Source organism: Sinocyclocheilus grahami, unplaced genomic scaffold (genome assembly GCF_001515645.1).
Source record: "Sinocyclocheilus grahami isolate Dianchi unplaced genomic scaffold, SAMN03320097.WGS_v1.1 scaffold169.1, whole genome shotgun sequence".
Lineage (NCBI taxonomy): Eukaryota > Metazoa > Chordata > Actinopteri > Cypriniformes > Cyprinidae > Sinocyclocheilus > Sinocyclocheilus grahami.
The window spans coordinates 1,091,796-1,116,238 of NW_015505348.1; the positions used below are offsets into that span (position 1 = coordinate 1,091,796).

Sequence of the window (24,443 nt, forward strand, 5' to 3'; positions counted from 1 at the left end):
TTTTAAATATTAAGAAAAAAATATATAATATATAATTAAATATAATTTTTACTTAAATGCATTACATAATACACATATAATATATATATATATATATATCTATAATAACACATACTGTATATATATATATATATATATATATATATATATACACACACACAATTTTTAATAAACAAAAATATTTATACTAATATAAATATGGTACAATATGTAAGACTAAAAGTTAAGTTATTTCCTGAAAAATGTTAATATGCTGTTTGATCTTTTACATAAATATACTATCCTCACTGATCACATTTTCCTGTTATAACACAATCTGTCCAATAGAGGCCACTGTTAGCTTACAAACGCAAGCGGGCCTTAATAGTAGTTTTTGTGGTTTGTATTGAGCATTATGTGAGAAGTTCGTCTGCAGAACTTCATAACGAGCAAATCTGATCTCACATTAATGCCTAAGCGCCACTCCAGTGCAGTAATGGCATCAGTCCTAATAAACACGGTAGTTAACGTATGTTTCCCAGACAGTTAGATTGAGAGACAGACAGAGCGTTGTGTTTTGATGGGTCTTTTCCCCGCAGTGGAGTGCTAAAGAGGAGAGCATTCTGACGAAACTGACGTTTATCGGATCCGGAGCGTCTCTCTGCGCACTGGTGGTGACCTTGATGCTGTTTACCGTGTTAGAGTAAGTGCTTTTCACCGATGCACTACCTGCATGACAAGAGCCGTGTGCTTCTGTTGGGGCTCCTGCATGATGTGCCCTGGCAGCATTTGATTCGCTCTCTTTTCTGATGTCTAACTTCCAGTGTTGGGTTCAGAAGGGTCACGACAGCATAACATTTGCTTGACTCTCAGCAGCACGCCGTCAATAGCACTCAGTTGTGAGGCTGAATAAGTATTGAAAACCACTAATCGGCTAATTAGCGCTCTGTGCCAAATGAGCCTGAAGCTGAAGTTTTATGGTGGCATTACAGGAGAGTTAATTAAAGGGAAGGGTCACACAAAGAGAGGTTAATCAACGCAGTATCAGCCAAGCTGGTTTCTTTAAGAGATTGATGGCCTGTTTGCTGCTAATCAACCCACACACATACTGCATCTGGGTTACCAAAATACATAACATTTTTTGCCTCGTCATTCTCAAAATGTGTCTGAATGATTGCCAGAAATGCATATATGACAAAAAGTGTTTTGTTATTTTTTTTAACAGCATCCCGAAATCAGATCGGACATCAGTTCACAAAAATCTTTTTGTGTCTCTGACTTGTGCTCAAATTGTCCTTCTCTGCAGCGGTTCTGCTGTTCATAATAAGGTTTGGTGTTTTTCACACATTTATTTGGTAGCATAATATTCTAAATTAGGTTGTAATCGTTGGTATATTTTATATAATTATTTTATTAAAATGTAATTATTGTAGTTTAATTATTTTAATATAATTATATTAATATAATAATAATATAATCATTTATTTTTATTTCAGTTTTAGCTTTAGTTATGTTAGTACTTCAACCTAAACTGATTTATTTCAGTTAATTGTGAAGGCAACATTTCTATTTTTTCTATTTAAGTTTTATTTTATTTTAATTAAACTTTATTTCAGTTGTGTAACATTTAAAACAAATTATTATAGATTTAGCTTTAGTTGATAACAGCACAGCTATGCATAAGAATATTTTATGATATTATTATTAATGTTTTTTATATAAAATAATCTAACACTTTACAATGAGGTTCCATTTGTTAATAATAGGTAACTACATTAGTTCAAATAAACTAACAATAAAAAATACTTCTAAAGCATTTAAGGCATTGTAACTTTTACTAATACATTATTCAACTCAAAATTTGTATCTATTAATGTTAGTTACTGGACCTGAGCTAAAATATTTAATTAATTTTTAAATAAATAATTTTTAAGTTTAGTTCAGTAATTTTAGTACTTCAGCTTATTCAATTTCAGTATGTCTTAATTGTTTTTCTTTAAGTTTTATTTCAAGTTTTCATCCAATTTCAGCTTTATTTCAATAACGTAACACCATTTTTATTATTTTAGTTTGCAACACTGTTTTTACACAATAAATTGTAATTCTTTTTAAAACTGTGATATAAATGTATTAATAATATTAATGTAACAGTCTGTTTAATCGGAATCAGAAAGAGCTTTATTTAGCATTAGTATACGCCATGCAAGGTCATGTATTACAGTGTTTTTACTATGTTAAGGGTGTCAAGTTCAAAATCACTCGAACGCGCATCCTCTAGTGGCTTATTGCTTTATTAAATGCTATCCGGCCTATGATATTGAATTTTTAAAAAAGAAACCAAGTCTATTTTTAGAACAAACTCAGTAGCAGCAGTCTGACAGTGTCTTAAAACGACATTAGTGCTGTAGCCATATTTGGCGTTGGATAAGTACGGCTGCATTTGTGTGGCTGTTTGATCTTTTGACCCTTGACCCGCCTGCTCTCTGACCTTTGCCCTGTAGGTGGCCTGCACGCTTGTGGCAGCTCTGATGCATTTGTTCTTCATGGCAGCCTTCAGCTGGATGCTGGTGGAGGGCCTGCTGCTCTGGAGCAAAGTAGTGAGCGTTAATTTGAGCGAGGACCGACACATGAAATACTACTACCTGATTGGCTGGGGTAATGCGACTCCGCCCCCAATCTCCTCTTCAATCTGTTGTACTGCGCAGTTATTGATTCGGTTCAAGAGTACAGGAATGCAGGTTTCCTGTTGATTTGATAGCACTAAATATTCACATATACTTGATTTTAGTTTGCACTACTTTTTCTTAAATTAACATCCAACCTGCCATGTAAGCTGAGACATTTATATTCAACCTTGTACAGCAAAGTATTAGCACACCCTTAAAATGTGTCACCGTTACCGTAAACCATTTATTTGAAAAAGTAAAATAAAAATAGCATAAGCATACTTTTCAAGCTTTAAAACGCCACGTGTGATATAGAAATGTGTGTTGTTTAACAGGTCTGCCCGCGCTGATCGTTACCATCACACTGGCCTCTGCTGCTGGGAATTACTCAGCGGATGGCCACTGCTGGCTCAGTGTTCAGAACGGAGTCATATGGGGCTTTGCAGGACCAGTCATCTTCATTATTATGGTGTGTCTTTACATCTATCAGTGTTCTCTTTTATAATCGTAATAATAATAATAACAAGCAGTAAATAAATAAATAAATAAATAAAGTAATGAATGAAAAACAAATGCAAAATACATACATGTATAAAATATATAATATAAAACGTTTTTGTTTCCTAATTATATATATATGTAATGTGTGTGTGTGTGTGTGTGTGTGTGTTTTTTTTTTTTAGAATGTTACAAAATGCAATATTTTTAAAATAATAATATAGTGTGTTATTTTTGGTATATACAGTTAAAGATATAAATTACAAAAAAAAATGTATTATGTAGAATTTTTATTATTACTTTAATATATGAGCTTTATAATAATATTGTAGTACTAATACATTCATATATAACATTGTATAAAGTTTATATTGTTCATGTATTTTTATATTATCCAAAAATATACACACATGTGTGGCAAAATGTTCTTTTAATTTTTTATATATATGTGCACTTACGTATATGTGTATATTTAATATGTAAAATAACAACAACAGCAACAAAAATAAATAAAACAACATAAATAAATAACATGCTAAATGTTTTTGTTAGGTGTGTTTAATAGCACAATAAATATATACACATACAAATATATAATATAAAACGGTTTGATTACACATATGTTTAATTTATTGTATTTTTATAATGTTAGAATATGCAATATTTGTATAATAATAGAGTGTGTTATTTTTTGGTATACAGTTAAAAATGCAAATTACAAAAAGGTATTATATTTTTTGTTATTACATTAATATATAAGCGATGTAATAATAATGTAGTAATTATTACATTAATAGATAACATTTGTATAAAGTTTATAATACAAAAAATACATGTGTGGCAACATGTTCTTTTTTAAATATTTGCACTTACATATACGTATATTTAATATTTATAATAACAACAATAAATAAATAAATAACACATGGCACAAATGTTTTTATTATATATATTTAATAACAAAATAATAACATAATAAAATAAATGCATATATATAATTTAAATTACATTTTTAAATAATTTTTATTATTATTATGTTTATATATATGCTGTATAATAACAATGCAGTAATTATTACGTTAATACATATAACGTGTATAACGTTTATATTTTTTATGTATATTTACATATGACAAAAAATGACAACACACACTCATGTGTTAACACTTTATGTTTTATATGTGTGCACTTACTGTACATATATATGTGCATGTTTAATATTTATAATAATAATGCTTTTTATAGATTCTAATAATTATGTTAATTATTATTTTAAAAAAGTTGTATTATTTAAGGTGAATGTCATGATTCTGACCCGTGTGGTGGTGATCACCATGGCCACAGCCAAGAGGAGATCTTTGATGATGACTCTGAACAGCAGCCCAGAAGAGCAGGTCTCCGAGCAGATAAGGTACGCTTTCTCATGTGGCCACATGGAGGTGCCCTTTCACAGCTGTGCTCCCGTCTGACTGATCCTAGTCAGTTTGGCTTTCTATTAAAATCATCTATTTGCACATTACAGCCTCTTTCAACATCAAATGTTTTGTTTGTTTTTTGGCCCATTAATGGAACGATTCTACGTTTTTTTCTCCCCCTCAAGAGTAAACTTTCAGACAGCTCGGTCACTGCAGGACCCCGGCGTTATGTTTTTTAAAAACAGGCCTTTATACCAATTCTCATGTTGGTTTATAGATTCAGTAAATAACCACAACGCAAATTTAGCTGCCACACGTACCCAACATTTCGACACGTCTGGACCTCCAGCATCAGTCGCTGAGATGGGGGGCCCTCAGAAGGCCCCTGTGTGTGACTCCAAGGAAAATCAAACACACACTTCCTCTGCTTGGCAGGGCCCGTTCGGACCGCAGCTGGTTCGCTTTAGCGGTTACCTGAATAGGGAGGTAATTTTATACTAAACAGAATTAAAAGCGATTTAGCGTGGAAATTGTCACAATGTGAGAATAAGCAGCAGCTCCTGTTGTGACCCCTGAAATCCGTCTGTGTGTGTGTGTGTACGATCGTATATATGCACCAATATAATAAAATAAAGTGTTTTTCATATCATTCGTCTGCTTTTAGGGCAGCAGTGAAAGCCGTGCTGGTCCTGTTGCCGATCCTGGGCCTGACGTGGCTCTGTGGCGTCCTGGTGCCGTTCTCCGTGGTTATCGCGTACGTCTTCAGCCTCCTGAACTCGCTGCAGGTAAGAGTGTTTCTCGACGCTCTGTAAGCCATGGGGAGTGAAGAGATCATTGCTGTTTAACAGACTGAGAGCATCTGTGTGTGGAGTGAACTTTTATCCAGACTTCTGGTAAACGCTGAAAATCTCCTTTTCCAGCGTTTCTCTTTTAGCAACTGTCAGAATCTGGGTGAAATTATTTTTGGCGAAAGACCTCCTCCTCTGTTACTTCCTTTTCCCGTTAAATCATTATTAATGGTTGTTGAGTTCGGCTTTAATGCAGCCAAGCTGCTTTGAACATTCTGGGAAAATTAGATTTAGTTAGTAATTTACTTTAGCCATTTAATTAATTTTTAAATATGAAAAACACGCGTATGTGATTTATTATTAATTTAATATAAATACCACATTTCAGCAGGCACTAGATAACAACATTCAGAATATTGTTTTAAATTATTTAAATATCACATCATCTAGAGGTCTGTCCGGTTTTTCATTTTCTGCCGTTTTGTGGAAAATGTGTAGAGTGGCTTTTAAAACACAAAGCGGTATGTTTTTATTTACAAATATTTGTAATCTTGTTCTGTGCATGATTAACAATTTTTAAATCGACAAAAAAATACTTTTACTTTTTAAAATGTTATTTGATTATTATTTTAAATCATTACTAAAATACAGTATATTTATTATGAATCCCATATTTAAGCAGGCACTAAATCAAAATATACAGAATATTGCAATAAATTGTTCAAATCTTACATCATCTACAGATCTGACCTGTGTATATTTTTGTTTATAAATATATTTAATCTTGCTCTGTGCATGATTAACAATTCTGAAATCGCCAAAAAAAAAACTTTTCAGAAATGTAGGTTAATTTGATCGTTTATTTTATTCATTTTAAAATGTTTATTTTAAATTATAATTATTAAAATATATATTTATTATACATTTCAATACGAGTCCCATATTTAAGCAGGCGCAAAATTAAAATATACTAAGTCTGTATTTTTTGTCTTTCTGTTTTCAATATTGTTTTGTAGTGTTTGAAAAACAAAGCAGTACATTTTATATTTATAAATATTTTTTATTATCACTTTGTGTATGACTAACACTTCTGAGATCATCCAAAATTATTTTCAGAATTATATTTAGAATTAATGCAGTTCTATTATAATTTTAAATCATTTGGAATATAAAAAAAAACAAAACATAAACCACATTTAAGCAGGTGCAAAATCAAAATAGAGAATACAGATGTGTTCATTTGCATAACACAAAGCAATATATTTTGGTTTATAAATATTTTTAAATCGACAAATATTTTGCAGTACTGCCATTAATCCAAAGGATCTCATTTGTAGATACACTTTGTTTAAAAGCGTCATAGAGAATATCACAGTGTGTTATTTCGATCAAAGAAAGAAAAGTGTGTCATTCTTTATTGGTTACAAGCCTGTGTGTTTGCGATCTGTGCAGCTCCTTAATCAGTTGTTTCTGTAATAGAGCTGTATATATCACAAGAAAATCAATAGAGATTTAGCCTGACTCGCATCATTAAACCGCACTATAAATAGTGCATTTTCCGCACTAATTAAAAAATGTCTCAACACAGTCATAGTTGATCTAGGCCTTTCTGAAACAAAGTCGCAGTTTAGTTGGTTTACTCATTTTCGTTTTCTGTTGTTTGTTTGTCCACATCTCAAGCCATAGGAGAAGTTGCACATTAAAGGCATGTGTGTAAAGTGTCTCCTCTGAGGACGTGTCAGCTAAACGTGTGTGTTCGAAGGTCATTAAAGTTTGTGGCAGACGTGGATGTTGTTTTGCTTAGATGTATTTTTATTGTAATCATGCTTTAGTTCATACCATAAATAATATTTACATATGGATTCCTTTCTGCTTTCCTACAGTATTCATGGGTCTGTGCTTGTTATGTAGTATTCAAGTCAGTTTCTAGTGATTAAACTATAATTATTTGTGTCCTTCAGCCCTGGAAACTGCTGTATCATCAAATAGCTTGACAGATTGATAGTATAAGTTTGATTTCGCATGAATCAAGTAAGGCTTGTTTTAGAATTTTGAAAAAGTTAAAAACACATATATGTATTTTGTACTATAATTATTTTTGGTGGGGAAAAAATGATTTATTTGCCTTTTTTGCTGAATTATTAAATTAATCTTAATGATAATATATGATAATAACTAAAAAGTTAAATTAAAATAACTTTTTTATGTTTTTGAAAAAAGTATCTTATACTATCAAAGCAAATATCTAAAAATGATTTCTGCTGTCTTGTGGAAAATGTGTACAGTAGCTTTCAAAACACAAAGCGGTATATTTTTAATCTTGTTCTGTGCATGATTAACAATTCTGAAATCGACAAAAATCTTTTTCAGAAATTTTTATATTGTGAAATATAATTTCAATTTGTTTTCTATTTTAATATATTTTCAAATGTAATTTATTCCTGTGATCAAAGCTGAATTTTCAGCATCATTACTCCAGTCTTCAGTGTCACATGATCCTTCAGAAATCATTCTAATATGCTGCTTTGCTGCTCAAGAATCCTTTATTATTATTATAAATTAGGGCTGTGCAATATATATTGAAATGATCAAAATATCGCAAATGTACATATCGCAATATGCATATCGCTACAGCTTGCAATATTTGGGGCCATGAACAAAAGGCAAAGAGAAAATCACTCACTGCTCTTACCTATGTTTTGTAGCTTAAATAAGAATCAGTGCATATTGAATTCAAAGATTAAATACTAAGCAGCGTTTTATTTTTCCTTTTTATTATTCAGTTCCTAAACTCATGTTAAAATAACATTTTTATGTAATGCTCGAGTAAAACACATACCGTTCACTTTCAGAAGTTGTTGTAGGGGTGCTTTCTTATTAGAATCAGAATCAGAATGAGCTTTATTTACCACTTAAGTGTGTGCAAACACAAGGAATTGGTTGTGGTTTTACAGGAACTCTTGGTACATACATACATACAAATAACCATATATATATGACACAAGATAGTTATAGAAGTTCACAGAACTGTTTCATCTGAGCATGTGGCACTTTAAGCATTATCGTATCGGTTATTGCATATCGCATTTTTCTTCAATATCACACAGCCCTATTATAAATGTTGAAAACACTTGTGCTGAATAATATTTTTGTGGAAACAAAATGATATATTTAAGTTTTCAGGATTCTTTAACAAACAGAAAGTTTAAAATAAACAGCATTTATTTGAAATAGAAATATTTTGTAACATAATAAATGTCACTTTTGATTCATTTAATGTGTCATAAATCTAACCTGAATGAACAACCAGACATTATTTAACACTTTGTTTTATTAGGTATATGTAAATATACCCTCAGATTTTTTGTGAACGTTAAGTCAGCACTAATTTGTAAATGATTATGAATGTCACTAAAGATTTTGGCTCGGAATCAGTCCAAACAGAAAGTGAGTCAGAGATTTTTTTGGGAGATGCAGAATCCACAGGAAATCACTGCAGGCCTCTGTGTGATCGTTTCACCGCTTGGATATTTTGCCAGCCTCTTCCTTTTCAAATGTGACAGGTGAAAATATAACTCCCATGTGTTAAAGACCAACCAGATCGAGCTGTTTTCTCACTAAATTCCACCCTTTGTTTTGCCCACGGCTCCTATTTATCTGTGAAAGCGGCTGCGAACAATGACAATAAAACTGCGTTTTATCCAACTGCATTGTAAATTCAACCTTGTTAGAAAAACCAACCACTCCAGCAGCAAAGGAACGACAAACTTCTTCTAAAGTTTTATGAAGTCGTTGATAATTCTCGTCAATGAAAGTTTTTATGCCGCACGCTCTCAGTGTTTGTTTTGACATGCGTCGAGAACGTACCACCGCTGTACCCAGAGTGCTTGAGTCGTTCAGAGCCGCAGACCTTGTGTTTAAGTGCTTCATATAGACGTGAGCTCTTAAATACTTCGGTACGGCCCGTGGTTTTTAAAAGGAAGCAGAGACGGCATGCGCTCATATGAATGCAGACGGCATGGGGCGGTAAATGAAACATTCTAGCATCTGAAGCTGCTTTGATTGAGGATAAGTTCGTGATTTCATTGGCACGGCTGCTTTCCAAGCAACGCCCTTGAAAATTTGAAGAATATAACAGGCGCACTTTATCCAGAGGGCATTGATGGTCTTATGTGAAATTCCTTTCGGGATTTTTTCCCCTTCCATGTTTCATTGTATTTTCAATAGGCGGCAATAACAACATAAAACTTAAGCCAGAGGACTTTATTGTTAAATCAATAAAAGGAATAATGTTGACAAGCCTTTTTCATTGGCCGCACTTTGTCGTTTTGAGTGAGGGAAGCAACACGACAAACAAATCATACTTATTTAGAGAGCTGAGTATATAGTTATGTAAAAAAGCAAAAATTGCTTTATTTTGGAGAAATTAAATTTTTGAAGGCTTTTAGCTTTTGCGTGGGTATTCAGAACGACCCATAGAAATGAACTAGAGATGTTTTAATTATTTTATTTAAGACTTTTTTAAAGGTGATTTCCAGTAAAACACGCTTAAAGTGATACAAATGGTTTGAATATTATTCTTGAGTAGGATCGAGTGAATTATGATTTCGGAAAGCATTTTATTTGCTGTTTCAGAATTAATACATAAATGAAATTATGTTAAGCATAAAACATTACATGATTTGAAAGTGATTTTTCAATCCATTTTTGGATTTTGGAAATTTCTAAAGTATTTTTGTCTGCTGTTTTCTTGTATCATTGTTAAATAACATGCATATTTTTATATTTCCATGTAGCAAGTATTAATTAATTTTTAATATAATACATTTTTAATATAAATAATTAATTAATTTATATATATATATATATATATATATATATATATATATATATATATATATAAAGAATTTCTCAGTTTATGAAAAAATAATGTGATTCAAATATTTTAATGCAGTTAACGCACTGGACCCGTCCCCAGACCTGTGTCATCTTACATTTCATACAGTGGACTGTTGTCAAATGTGATACAGGGCAACAACTCCATAAATGCAGTTATGTCCTAAAATTCAAGATATTGGGGCAAAAAATGCCCCTGTATGAGTTTTTGTCTCATATTTATATCATATGATAAGTGATATCACACCAGCAGTGAGAGCAATATCACACGAGTGCTGTTTGTCGCGAGTATCAGAGTTTAAATGTGATTTATACAAGAAGTGGATATTGTTATATTTTAAACACAATATTATGTGCTTTTGCTCAATTTTGCAGAGAACAAATTACCTTTAAAGCCACAGCAGAACTGTTGCGCATCTCTGAGCAGCACAGTGGTGTTTAGTTTCTGAATGAATCCGCGTTTTGAACGAATCGGGTGAATCAATGATTCAAAGACCCATTCATAAAGAGAGCCATTTACTTAATTCCTGAATGAATCAGCCATTTGAATGAATCATAAAGGCATTTACTGTCACCTGCTGGCAGATTTAGTTGCTTATTTAGAGTATCATTTTATATATATATATATATATATATAAAATAATAATAAAATAAAAACATTAAAGGGAAAGTGCACCCAAAATTGTTTAATTCTGTCATCATTTACTCACCTTCATGTCATTTCAAACCTTTGTTTGGTGGAACATAAAAGAAGGTATTTTGTAACAAATGGTGTTTTATTAACAAAGTTCGGGAGGACCACGTTCAGATAATTAAATGGTGCTGTATGTAAGTTTTTAACTCTTCTTAAGCCAAAAAATAACATAATATGTTTGTAGATGTTTAGGAAACATGCTATGTTTACATAGCTGTTTCTATGAAAAATAATGCTATAGCCAGTAATTCTACTCTGAAATGTGCGTTTCGAGCAGATTCCGGGTCGGAATTGCAGTACCCATTTCAACCGCTAGCTGGCAATATTACATACTGCACAATGCTCTATGAGCAGAGGAACATTAAAACACAGTAAATCAACTCATCAAATTACAGTGCAAGGCTCGTCGCGTGTCCTCAATCTGGCAAACCTGCGTGAGCGTTGAGCCTGAGTAGGAGGAAGCGGGAGAAACGGCTCTCTCCAATATTTTTAACTGCAGTACCCATTGCAACCGCTAGCTGTCAGTCTTACATACTGCACCTTTAACCTAATTAACATGAGAGGAGCACAATCAGTAATCAACCCAATTAACAAGATAAGAGGTGTATATATACAGTGCCTTGCGAAAGTATTCATACCCCTTCATTTTTTTCACGTTTTGTTATGTTGCTGCCTTATGTTAAACTGCTTTAAATTACTTTTTTTCCACATCAATCTACACTCCATACAAAATACTGACAAAGCAAAAACAGAATTTTCACAACTTCGTAAATGTATAAAAAAAAAAAATGAAATAAGTACATTGCATAAGTATAATGTAACTAAATATTTAGCTGAAGCACCTTTACAGTCTCAAGTCTTTTTTGTTTGATGCGACAAGCTTTTCTCATCATCATTTAGCAATTATCCACCATTCTTCTCCTCACCTCTTCACCTCTCAAGCGCTGTCAGGTTGGATGGGGGCAGATGCACATTTTCAGGTTTCTCCAGAAATATTTGACTGGGTTCAAGCTCAGGTTCTGACTGGGCCACTCAAGGACATTCACAGAGTTGTCTATAATTGACTCTTGCTGTGTGCTTAGGGTCATTGTCCTGTTGGAAGGTGAACGTTCTGAATGCCCTGGACTGGGTTTTCATTAAGGCTATCTCAATATTTTGGTGCATTGAGCTTTACTTCTACTCTGATGAGCCCCTCAGTCCCTGCCGCTGAAAAACAGCTCCACAGCATGAGGCTGCTACCAGCACAATTTACTTTTGGGATGGTACTCTGCAGGTGATGAGCAGAGCTGGTTTCCTTCAAACATGATGCTTGGAATTGAGGTTCATCAGACCAGATAATATCGTTTCTCACAGTCTGAGGGTCCTTTAGGTCCTTTTTTCAAATTCCAAGTGTGTTTTCATGTGTCTACACTGAAGAGAAGATTGAGTCTTGCCACACCGCCATAAAGCCCAGATCGGTAGAGTGTTGCAGTGATATTTGTCCTTCTGTAGATTTCTCCCATCTGCATATATGATCATGGAGCTCAACTAGAATGACCATCAGCTTCTTGTTCACCACTCTAACCAAAGCCTTCTCCATCAATTGCTCAGTTTGGCCAGGAGGCCAGCTCTAGAAAGAGTCCTAGTTGTTTCAAACTTCTTCCATTAAGGGTTACAGAGACTACATGCTTCTATGAACCTTCAATGAAGCAGATTTTTTTTCTAAAATCTTCCCCAGATGTGTGGCTTGACACAAACCTGTTTCTGAGCTCTACAGGCAGTTCTTTTGACCTCAGGGCTTGGTTTTTGCTCTGATATGCATTATGAGCTGTTAGACCTTTAATTAAGACGTGTGTGGCTTTCCAAATTATACCCATTCAATTGAATTTGCCACAGGTTAACTTCACTTGAAGTGTAGTGACATCTACAAGCAATATGAATGCTCCTGAGCTAAATTTCAACTGTCCCAGGTATGAGTACTTATGCAATGGAATCAGTTAAGTTTTTTATTTTTAATTAATTTACAAAGATGTTAAAAAACAGTTTTTTGCTTTACCATTATGATGTATGGAGTGTAGATTGATATGGAAAAAAAGTAATTTAAAGCAGTTTAACATAAGGCAGCAACATAACAAAAAATGAAGGGGTATGAATACTTTTGCAAGGCACTGTACACAGCAGACTTACTTCTGTTCCTTGACAGTTTTCCAGCATCCCTCCACCACCCCTTCTCCGCACTTACAACTTTTCCTATCCTAACCTGTGGGTTGGCGGTACTCTGGGTTCGGGCCAAAATTCCGAGCTCAGAGCCCTCCCATCGGACAGCACGCCAAATACGCATAACCTTTCTCTGTTTATTATATGTAAGTGTGAACTCGTGAAAGCTGTTTTGGTTACCAATGACTTTCATTGTATGAACAAAAAATACTGAGATTTTTCTCAAATTATCTTCTTTTGTGTTCCATACTTTATGTTAGGCCGTTGTAGCCTAAATGTTTATGTGTAATACATTTTATGTTGAATCAAATCAAATATCTCTTTCTAAAGCTAGAATTTGTAATGTCTACTTGATACTTTCTCATTTAACACAAAAATAGCTTTAAATAATCTTTTGTGGGTATTTTCACATTCAAATTTATTTTGTGATTAATTAGATTAATTAATCGAAACACCATGTAATTAATTAGATGAAAAATTGTAATTGACTGACAGCCCATATATATATATGTACGACACATAGTTTTATTAGTTTTATATATATATATATATATATAAAACCTGCACTGACTGTTCCAAATTATTCAAATGGCATTCTTGAGTGTGACATTGCGACGTGTTTTTAATCTGCTCTTTTTTTTTCTTTGAAGAAATGTTAAATAACATTAGTGTAACATTTCTACAACATATGGTACTATGGTACTGTGAACTCAGCAGTTACCAGAATCAATACAAACATACATACAATACAATGACATAATTAGGCTTAATTTACCTGTAGGCATTCTTACTGATGATAATTAGTGAATTTTAGAAGACGACACATAGTTTAATGTCTCTGCGAATAACATTACGAATCGAAAGCAACATGATCCCATTCATACAACCCCAAAACTCGCTGATTATTCACAAACTCCTGAACCATAAACACCACCATGTACTTCTCTATCAGGCTGGAAATAAATAGCTTTGGGTGAGGATGGGGTGGGGGGAAGTGGAGGTACTTCATTTGGCCATAAATCGCACGACCCTCCGTCATCCAATCTCAGTGCAATGTCATTCAAAAACTCAGTGCTATCCATTACCCGTATATAATAGGCCCTCCACCATGCATTGTCCATAGCATTATACGCTCATAATTTCCCTCTATCAATAACTTTGAGGATAGAGAGTTTAAAGGGGGTTTGGGGTCACAAACTCGGGATGTAGAAGTTTTTTGGGCGTTAAAGTAAGGTGGATCCTTCAACCAAAGAATTAGTTATTTTTTATTTTAATCATATCTACTTATTTAATTACATAAATTATTTAGCATAACATAAATTAGTTTATTATTTTAATTATTGAAAATATAAATTTTTTTCAGTTGGTACTTTGAATGTTTTTTTAAAGAACTTAAATGTAAAAAAATGACATTTTATTAGACTTATTGGTATTTTTTCTTCTAAAGGTTCTTAAAGCAAAAAATAGAAATGTGAAGTGAAAAGCACTGGATTCCATATTCAAACACTGTTTCAACAGTCTCCACAAACACCTCCTGAACTCTTTAACTGAGTGTTTTGGGAAATTATTTTGGCATGGATGCACTGGGGTCCACAGGGAGACAAGCTGGAAGAGCGCCGCAAACCCCTCACAAAGAGGCAGGCGTCTAATTTTAAAAACCCTCTGTAACAAACAAAAACAGGACAGGAATCCCTCAGTCAAGAGAGGTGTCCAGCTCAGCTCGTCTCTCACTCCCTCTGGCCTCCATGGTCAGCCGGTCCCCAAACCCCCAGCCAGGGAAATGTTTTTCAAGTGGAATTGTTTAAGAAGGAAAACACAGAAAAATTCAAGCCGCTACTGATGATCACAAATATCCTGCCGATTGAGTCTCAGCAAACGGAAACACTAAGCTTTTAGATGTGATAATAGTTGTGCCCTTGTGCACAGTTTAGTTAGAGTTATGATTCTTCTAGCAGTATAGTATTGTTTATGATTTCGTATTTATTAATATTTTGAATTAGATTTTATTTTTACGTTTTCTGTTTTCATTTGAACTTTAATGACGTTTTTGTACTTTAGTTGTGTATTTTTCCATTTTTAGTAGTTTTTTATATCTAGTTTTTATTAACTACTGTTTTTATTTATTTTTTAAGCTTAGTTATTTTATTAAACTAAATTAAAATAAGACGTGTTGTCTTGGCAGCTAGCTGAAATATAAAGTTTTATTTTTTTATTTAATTTTAAGTAATGCTTTTTTAATGATTATTTAATGTATATTTTTGTAATTTTTAGTGTTTTTTTATATCTATATAGTTTTTATTAACTATTTTATTTTTTTGTAACTTAGTTATTTTATTACATCAAGTTAAACTAAATTAAAATGAGAAGTGTCTTGGCAGCTAGCTAAAATACCATTTATTTTTTATTTCAAGTAGTGCTTTTTTAAATGAGGACTTAGTGTATTTTGCCATTTTTAGTAGTTTTTTATGTCTATTTAGTTTTTATTAACTATTTCAGCTTGAATTTCTATTTTTTAAAGTTTAATTATTTTATTACATCAAGTTCAACTAAATTGAGATGAGAGATGTTGTCTTGACAGGTAACTGAAATAAAAAGTTGTATTTTCTATTTTATTTCAAGTAAGGTTTTTTTATTTTTTTTTGTTTGTTTAATGAGGACAGTTTAGCTTTAGTTTAGTATAATAAACCCGACCTCTAGTGCATATTGTTACTTCAGGTCTGAGCAATAATAACATGAGTTTATTAATATATGCAATAATGTACATTAGCATTTTAATCTAGCGTTGAAGTGTGAGCTTGGGCCCTACCGCATACAGCAAAATGGCACTTTGATGCTGGAATCTGGCCAAAAAGTGAGGAATAATCATTGCGAGTAACACGTTTCCTCTTGAGAAGAAAGGGAATTCCACGGCTCGCACATACCACCAAAAGAGCCTGTCACGTTTGACACCCACCCGCATTTATTTGCTTTATAATTACCTGCCGGCTCTGTGTAGTAATAGTTTGTGTCATAGGAAAGCAAATCACTCGGCTACTCCGGCATGAGATTGAGGATCACATGACCCGCTGGGGACGACCTCGCAACCCCTCTTACAACAACACGACCCTCGCATGTTCAACCTCTGGTGTCAGAAACCACTCCGACACCCAAATTACATCGAAACAATGGCGGCTGATTTATGATTTCAGCTGATATCGGTTCACGAGATGGGCGGTTTGTGTGGATGTCTTTTAAATCTGGTTTAATCTGAGTGCTGCGGACTGTTTGGTGGGCTTTGATGTATACTTTACAGATAATTAACCAGAACTGGGTCAGGCCGGGCAAGAGAAAAGCTCTTCCTCTTCTTCTCTTTTCTTCCGTAAAGGCTGTCAAACGCTGATGCCAATTTACTAGTGAGCAATTCGTTTTCTGCATGGAAATGAAATCCAAAATAAACACGCTATGTATTATTCATGGCCGTGGTCTTTTTAAAATCATTATTTCATGTGAAAGAAGTCCTAATTGTGAGGCGTGCTTGTTGTTGACTAGAATGAAGCGTTTTAATCGTCGGTTTGTCTTTAAACTGAAGTCGTCCGCGCACATTCTGCTCTAATAAACAACAAATCAACCAGAAATCTGTGCTAAGATTTATTTATTGACAGTAAATAAAGGGGAATCACACATTATTCTGGCGCGAAACAATGAAAAATCTAAATACATAAATAATAACAAATGCAGTTAAAAGACTGAATTTCATTTAAAAAAGAACAAGTGGGTTAGGTCTGATTTTTTTAATGATAATTTATGAAGCAGTTATTATTTTTAATATTTTAAAAACTTTAAACTGTAAAATCAAAGTCAGTGTGGTGTAACCGGTATACAGAAAAGAGTTTTATTGTCATTTGAAAATAAAAACCAATAAAACAAGTCACAATGTTACAGTGAAGATCCTCTTTTTAACAATATCACATATTTTTACCTTTTTTATGAAAATCAGGGTTAATTTGGGTCATGTTAAATAACTTTCAATGAAGCTTCATGATATTCTTGATTAAAAAAAAAAAAGATTGAAAATGCTTAAACTTTTATTAAACAATAAAGTGTTTGAAATTGATTTTTTGCTTGAAAACTACTCCACTAAACATTTTTTGAGTCATTAAATCGAAATGAAATAAAATACTAGTGAGCAGTATTTTGAGCAGTATAAAATAACCAACACGAATACAAAGGTTGCATTCAAACTGGAATTCTGATTTCAATTTTAAATCGAGCTTAATTTGCGTCATGTTAAATAACTTTCAGTGAAGCTTCATAATATTCTTGATTAAAAAAATAATCATGAAAAAGGAAAAAATGATTGAAAAATGCTTGTAAACTTTTATTAAACAATAACAACAGTTAGTTTGCCTTAAAATTTCGCCGCTGAAGTCGTCCATGCACATTCTGCCAAAGAAAAAACAACCAAAAATCAGTTTTATCCAGTGTGAAACTATGAAAAATTTGTAAAGAAAATGAAAACAGGAGTAGTTCATGAAACATTGCAGCCCTTTTGCCCTTCCTGTGTGGCAGGACTGTCGTTTTGTGACGTTTCCCCTGCTGCCTGGCCCCTAACGATTGTTTACAAGGATATGTTGATTCGTATTAATCTGGTTCTCGTCGTTTCGGTGGCTTGTGTTAAGACTTACCCACCCTAGGTGGGAAAAAGCACAGGGCCGCTGACAGCTCGGCACTCGGCCGCGGAGCTGGGCTTTTACACTGTGCAGATGTGGTCTCCTGCTTTGTTTTTCTAAGTAATTACCGTCATTAAGTCAAAGCATGTGCCAATCATCTGCCTTTGAGTTGGGCCCAGTTCAGGTCGAAAACCACCTTTAATGCTTGATGTGCGTCAAAACTCGACTCATTAGCCCTGGAAAAAAGGCAAGTAGTTGAGTTTGGTTCGCTGGCAGTTTTGAATTCTATGGTAGTCAGTTTTAAGGCTTTTCACCTCTTCATAACAGAAAGACTCAGGTTTAAAGTTTATGTAGAGGTCAATGACAAATGGAGGTATGAGTTTTTAAAATGGAAATCAAAATGCAAGTGCCAGGTTTGCGATCTTTGTATTCTTGTCGTGTTGTATTTGTATTATTTTATTTTGTATTTTTCTATTTTATTTTTGTTTTGTTTTATTTTAGATTTAATGTCTCATAATGTTTAAAGGTGTTATCATCAAGGCACATAAATAAAATAAATGAATGAATACATTTTAGTTGACTTTGAATACACTTAATTTTTAAAATAAAAGTTTCCAGATTTTTAATCTTTCTTGAATGTTATTTCACTTGACCCAAATTAATTTAACTTTTTCATGAAAAGGTCAAAATGTATGATATTCTTAAACGGCACAGTGACCTTGACCTATTTTCATATGACAATAAAATGGCTTTCTGCATGTTTGTTACACCACCTCAATGACTTTGATTTGCCAGACAAATATTTTTAGAATATTAAAAGTATTTTTAAAAATAAAACATCAGCATTGAATGTTTTGTAAATAATTATACATTTGTTTTTTTGTTTGTTTTGATTTTTGTTTTTCATTTGTTTGTTTTGTTTTGCTTTGTTTTTTGTTTAGATTTTTTTATTTGTTTTTCTTTTGTTTGGTGTAGTGTTTTTTGTTTTCTGTGCATTGTTTGGCCTTTTGCACAATGAAGATTTTTTTCTTTGTCTTTTTTTTTTCTTTAAGCCCCACAAAAATAAAACAAAATACATTCTGAATTCAGAAAAAAACAAGCATCACAGGTCATGTGTATTCAAATGATTATCTATGAATTGCATTTTTATGTATTTTTGAGTCATTTAGTTGATTCAGTCCAACATAAAATAACAAATATCATAATATTATACATAAAGTTCTTGCAGGAAGGATTTGACTAGCTAAAATGATCAGACAATACAAAGACTGTTTCACACAGATGAGGAGACAGGGTCTAAAAACACAGACTGCGAAAGAGACAAAGAGACCGGAAGACGAATGAAGTGCTCATGTCGATGAACTACCATTCATTTTCACTTAGGACTCCCGTGAGCCGTGGTCAACCCTAAACGCATGTGACGTCCACGCCGAGTTATGCTGGATAAGGATTGATGCTCTCGGTGTAAAGTGTCTTAACCGCATGTGGCACAACTCGGGCATGTGCCATTAACCCCCAGCCCACTCGAATCTGAAGAAGAAAACAAGACGACTCCCAGACACCCATTATTGTGCAAGAGGCATGATTTTGTTCTAAATCAAATCTTTATTGCTATGTTGCAATATAAAATCTGTTACAATAATATTTAGCTTCAAATAACCTTATTTACAGTACATCAATTTCTGCCCAAATGCATGAGCAGCTCGATTTTCTGCTCGACTCTGCGAGATCCGGGTCCGTCTTAGCCGTGAGAAGCCTGACATTTTTCTTGCTTTCAGTGGAAAGTATGCAATTAGTATTTGCCTGAGATTGGCAGGGCAGTCTCATGCGTTCTGACAGCGGGGGCACTCAGAAATGTCTGTTGGATGCCTAAGTATTTTTAATTAAACAGTTTTTTGGCACGCGGGGCCTCCTTTTCTCCTGGAGTTCAAAGAGTGTGGCTTGACCCATGTGTTAAGAGTTTGTATCAGTTTTCTGCAAGGATGTTTGACTTGGCCCTTCGAAGCATGCAATGTAAAATTGTCTTGTTTAAAAGCAAATTTGTTTACCATTCACTCTCTTCGGCACACATGTGGCCCATGAGCTTTTGGTATTTAGTTACTTTGGATTCTTAGTGTCCTGCCTTTTCTTTTTCTTTCATTTTAGTCATGAACGCACAAAACAAATGAATAGTAAAAATGCACTGGATGTCAAGATTAATGTTCAATTCTGTGAAAGAATGTTGTCCATTTTTTGGACTTTTTTATTTGGGAAAACTATTAGATTGTACATTAGATAAACTGTAGCAGATGTCGTTTAATTAAATTATTAAAAGATGTGAAGCTAAAATCAAGCTACTCTTTTGGAAAAAGTTGTTTACTACCCTACAAGCTCTGAGCAAAAAATTGCTTGAAGCTCTTAAGAAGACTTCATCTTTTTATGTCATTCAAGTGATAAAATGCATAATTATGTGTAATTTATATAATTGTTATATGATTTATGCTGTTTATAAATATTTTAATATCGTAAACATTTTATGTAAATTTTTTATAGAATATACATTTAATATATATATATACACACATTATATAATTAAAAAAATAAAATGTATGATTATATGCAAGTTATATAATTTGTTATACAATTTATATTTAATTGTGCAGTTTATTATAATTATAGTTTTTAATATATTATAACATTAATGTACTATAATTACAATATTAACATATAACACGTTATGTGCACACACACACATGTAATTTTTGTCATTTATTTAAATGACAAAATACATAATTATGTGCAAGTTATATAATTTCTTATATGATTTATGCTGTATTTAATTATGCAGTTTGTTTAAATTTAAATAGTTAATTTTTTAAAAATAAATATATATAATATCTAGACATTATATAATTTATGAAAAAATAAATGCATGGTTATATCCAAATTATTTAATTTGTTATACAATTTATATTTAATTGTACAGTTTATTATAATTATTGTGGTATATTAGAATTTTATATACATTTACATATTGTAATGAAACGTTTTATATAATTATTATAAATTATTATTTATCTGAAAAAAAGATTGATCTCAATTGTTGTAACAGCTTAAAAATTTAACAAATAAATTTGTACTAAATACAACCAGTAAAATTAGAAAATATTATGAAATGCTTTAACGTAACTCAAAATTAGTGGAAAACATTGTGATGAACTGAGACATTATGCTATTTACAAACAAACAATAAATAAATAGTGCTGTGCAGGAGGTCAAATGAATGAAACGGTTTGTTTGAACTAGCTTATAATGATCAAGTGAATCAATTCAGTGAAATAAACTGATTTTATCAACATTAAATATGACAAACACCTTTTAGGAGAGCTCAGTTACAAAGCTGTGTACACAATGCAAAACATTTCTTTTCATTCATTACATGTTTCAAATTCCTCAATCATATCAGCTTTCATGTTTCAGTAGAGAATTTGCTTAGTAAACTGTCCTCTGAAATGGCATAATACCATATTCTATTATCATATTTTTACACCTTTCACAAGACTGAATATGTGATCTTGTGACGACTAACCTTCAGATGCATCTGAGCATCCATTCAGCGTATAACAAGATATTAAACCTCTGAATAGCCGAGTCGTTCGACTTTGTACCAGACAGCTGGGAAGGCGCAGAAACGTGGATGTTATCATGATCCCCATTGTTATTTTTTTCTGCGTCCAATTTGAGAGCAGAGAGGGTGTTTCTGCTGTATACGCGGTTGCGCTCTGCGATAGCAGGGAACATCTGTTTTGAGCTTGTTGTTCCTCTTGGCTGCTTCTCAATTGGATTTCCTCAAGCAGGTCCAAGAGCTGTCACCTCTGCCAGACTCTGTTAGCTATCACCGCCGGACCCTATATTAAGAAGGGCTTTCAGGGCTAAGTTAATAACTCTCCCCGCCTCCCCTGACTGCCTCCGCCGCTCTCTGCCTCTTCTGTTGGCTGCCGGGTGGCCTGTGGGTATCCCTCTCGCTTTCTTGTTTTCAGCTCCTCCCTGCCTCAAGAGGGCCTTATGTGTACACTCATTCTGCCCCCGTGTTTCTCTCTCCCCTTGATTCACATTTTGGAGAAAGGTGCGGTCCCGCTAGCAAAATTTCGGCACAGTATTGAAGGCAGAAAGGTCCGTTGTCTGTTATCAGTATAGTGTAATGATGTATGAAGTGACTTTCAAACCAAGCAGCTGTGGTGAATCTGTGTGACCAACTCGAACTTATTGCGAAATGTGTGTGCAAAATCATTTACGAAATTCTCCACTGACCTTTCGCAAAAACCCGTCCCCTTCGTTACTGTTGCATCATGTTCCCACGCACTAAAAAATACTTTGCGGAGCAAAGAGGAAACTGACAATGTGCCGACAGACAAGACAGAGCAGGTTACTTTAGGTATGAAACAAAGTCTGCTTTCAAATTTTGTTGTTTTGTACGAAATTCAAACTGTAAATACAGTTTTGTGGCTCTTTAATAAGTTGTAATGCGCCTCAGTTCAAGCGACACGTGAACCGAACATCTTTTCATATTTACTAGTTATAGCACAAAATAAACATGAATGAACATCAGAAGTAGGGATGTAACGATTACCGATTTGACGATAAATCATGATAAAATTCCACACGGTTGGTATTACCGTTTCATATTTTATTTATCATTATAACCGTATTCGATTGCCGCGATTTGAACAACTGAGGATAAATAAATACTATCCAGCATAAAGCACAGTTTTCAGTAAAAGTCTTGCGTGCGCACAGCACGCAGAGTAGTTTAGTTTTGTGTCAAATTCAGCATTTCCATAAGCGCCACCTAGTGTCATAGAGTGGATTTACAGAGTTACATTTACGTTCAGATTGTGTGCAGCAGTTTCTGTCTGGCCAAAAACTGACCGAATTTGCATGTCCTGCTGTAAATTTTAACCGGTTGATGCAAAACAAGCTTATGTGGATCCTACACATTAAAAATTTCAGATTTTAGAATTAGAATTATTTATGGAGCAGATAAAATACATATGATCATTTATTACCCTAATCAATTATAATTTTGACTTAACCCTTTTCTTTAATTAAAGACTGAAATTTATTATTTTCAAAGCTTTATTTGAACATTTACATTAGATATTTAAACATGCTGTTAGATAAACTGTTGTCATTTAAAATCCGAACATCATTGGTAATGTTATTGTTTTAGTGATTATGCAAACAAAAAGTCATTTTATTTGTTTATTGTTGATTTTAAATATAAAACTTGAAGTGATTTATGTGTCAGTACTTTTTGAACATTTCCATCACATTTGAACAATACCGTGATAATATGGATAACCGTGATAATTTTGGTCACTATAATCGTGATAAGAAATTTTCATACCTTTACACCCCTAATCAGAAGGTATCTCGTTTCAACCGTGGAACAACGCCAATACACACTATTTTTCAAGTTCAAGTCCAGCAAAGTTAATCTACTCTCCTGTCTGATTTGTTTGTCGGATAAAATGACAGATTCGGTGTTATGATTGATCAGATCACCTGTCAGTCAAACTCTCTGAGAAGAGTCAATTGTGTAGGTTTCTGTTGAAATGATTGAACATTTTCTGAATAATGGTCAGTGTTGGTTTTTGCTGTAGATATGAATGGTACCTCAAGCCTCTTTTACTTTTATAAGCAATCAGACTTGACGGACTCAAAAAATTATGGAAAAAATTCCACTCTGCAATATGGAAAAAGTGGAATATAAAAATCTAATTAAGTAATTCAAATTATTATGTTTAAAGGTTAAAGATATTTTAAAATGTCAGTACGGTTTTTGTTTGATTTATTATCATTTTAGGAATTTTTACTACACCACCTTTTTATGATAAAATTGAAAATAAAAATAAATGGAGTCATAACAGTATTCATAAATTAACGTTCCTCCGAATGTTATGAAAACATGAGTTCTTAATGTTCGATGAATGTTTAAAATGTCAAATTTGAAATGTTTTATAACCTTTTTTTTCTTGGTTATTGCAAATGTTAGACATAATTTTGCAACGTTTAAATAGTAAAAAATAACGTACCGTTTAAAAAGGAACGTTTACATTTATTAGACGAACATGCAATTAAACGGTTTCAGAAAAATGCTCCATGAATGACATATAAATAATGTTTTGAGATCCTTGCCAGAATGAGAATGTTCCCTGTGAGCTGGGAAAAATGAGGTCGCATTTATAGTTTTCACATGTAAAATCCAGCCATTTCTATAGGAATCCACGTAATCATAAGGAAAACGTAAAGGTTTTCCTTATGCAGATTTCATAACATGTTCAGTGTGGTCATGCAGATTCATTGCGTTGACCAACATAAAGCTACTTGGTTTGAAAGTGACATTTTTGTGAGGTGTGTGTTTTACACATTGATACACTATTGACAATCGGAAAAAAATTTCCGCAAAATTTTGCCAATGTCTTGCTAAAGTGACCGTACCTTAATATGATTAAATTAGGACAACCTGGCAACCAGAGATGCGCCAGACAAAACAGGTTTATTCAGTGTCCTAATGCATCTCCTCCATTGACTTCCACTCTCCCGGTTCATATCCAGCAGGGTTTTTATAGTTTAGTTACACACACACACACACACACACACATACATACATACATATATAC

General features: G+C 33.2%; 1 protein-coding gene across 1 annotated transcript in view; it reads left to right on the forward strand.

The window, feature by feature from the left end:
* Positions 1-24,443, forward strand: part of LOC107593352 (adhesion G-protein coupled receptor D2-like) — an 86,300-nt gene that overhangs the window by 2,976 nt on the left and 58,881 nt on the right. The window contains exons 10-15 of the mRNA XM_016283035.1: positions 579-682; positions 1,205-1,307; positions 2,481-2,634; positions 2,981-3,114; positions 4,439-4,554; positions 5,223-5,343. Of these exons, the coding sequence (XP_016138521.1) occupies positions 579-682; positions 1,205-1,307; positions 2,481-2,634; positions 2,981-3,114; positions 4,439-4,554; positions 5,223-5,343 (732 nt within the window). The remainder of the gene's footprint in view (positions 1-578; positions 683-1,204; positions 1,308-2,480; positions 2,635-2,980; positions 3,115-4,438; positions 4,555-5,222; positions 5,344-24,443) is intronic.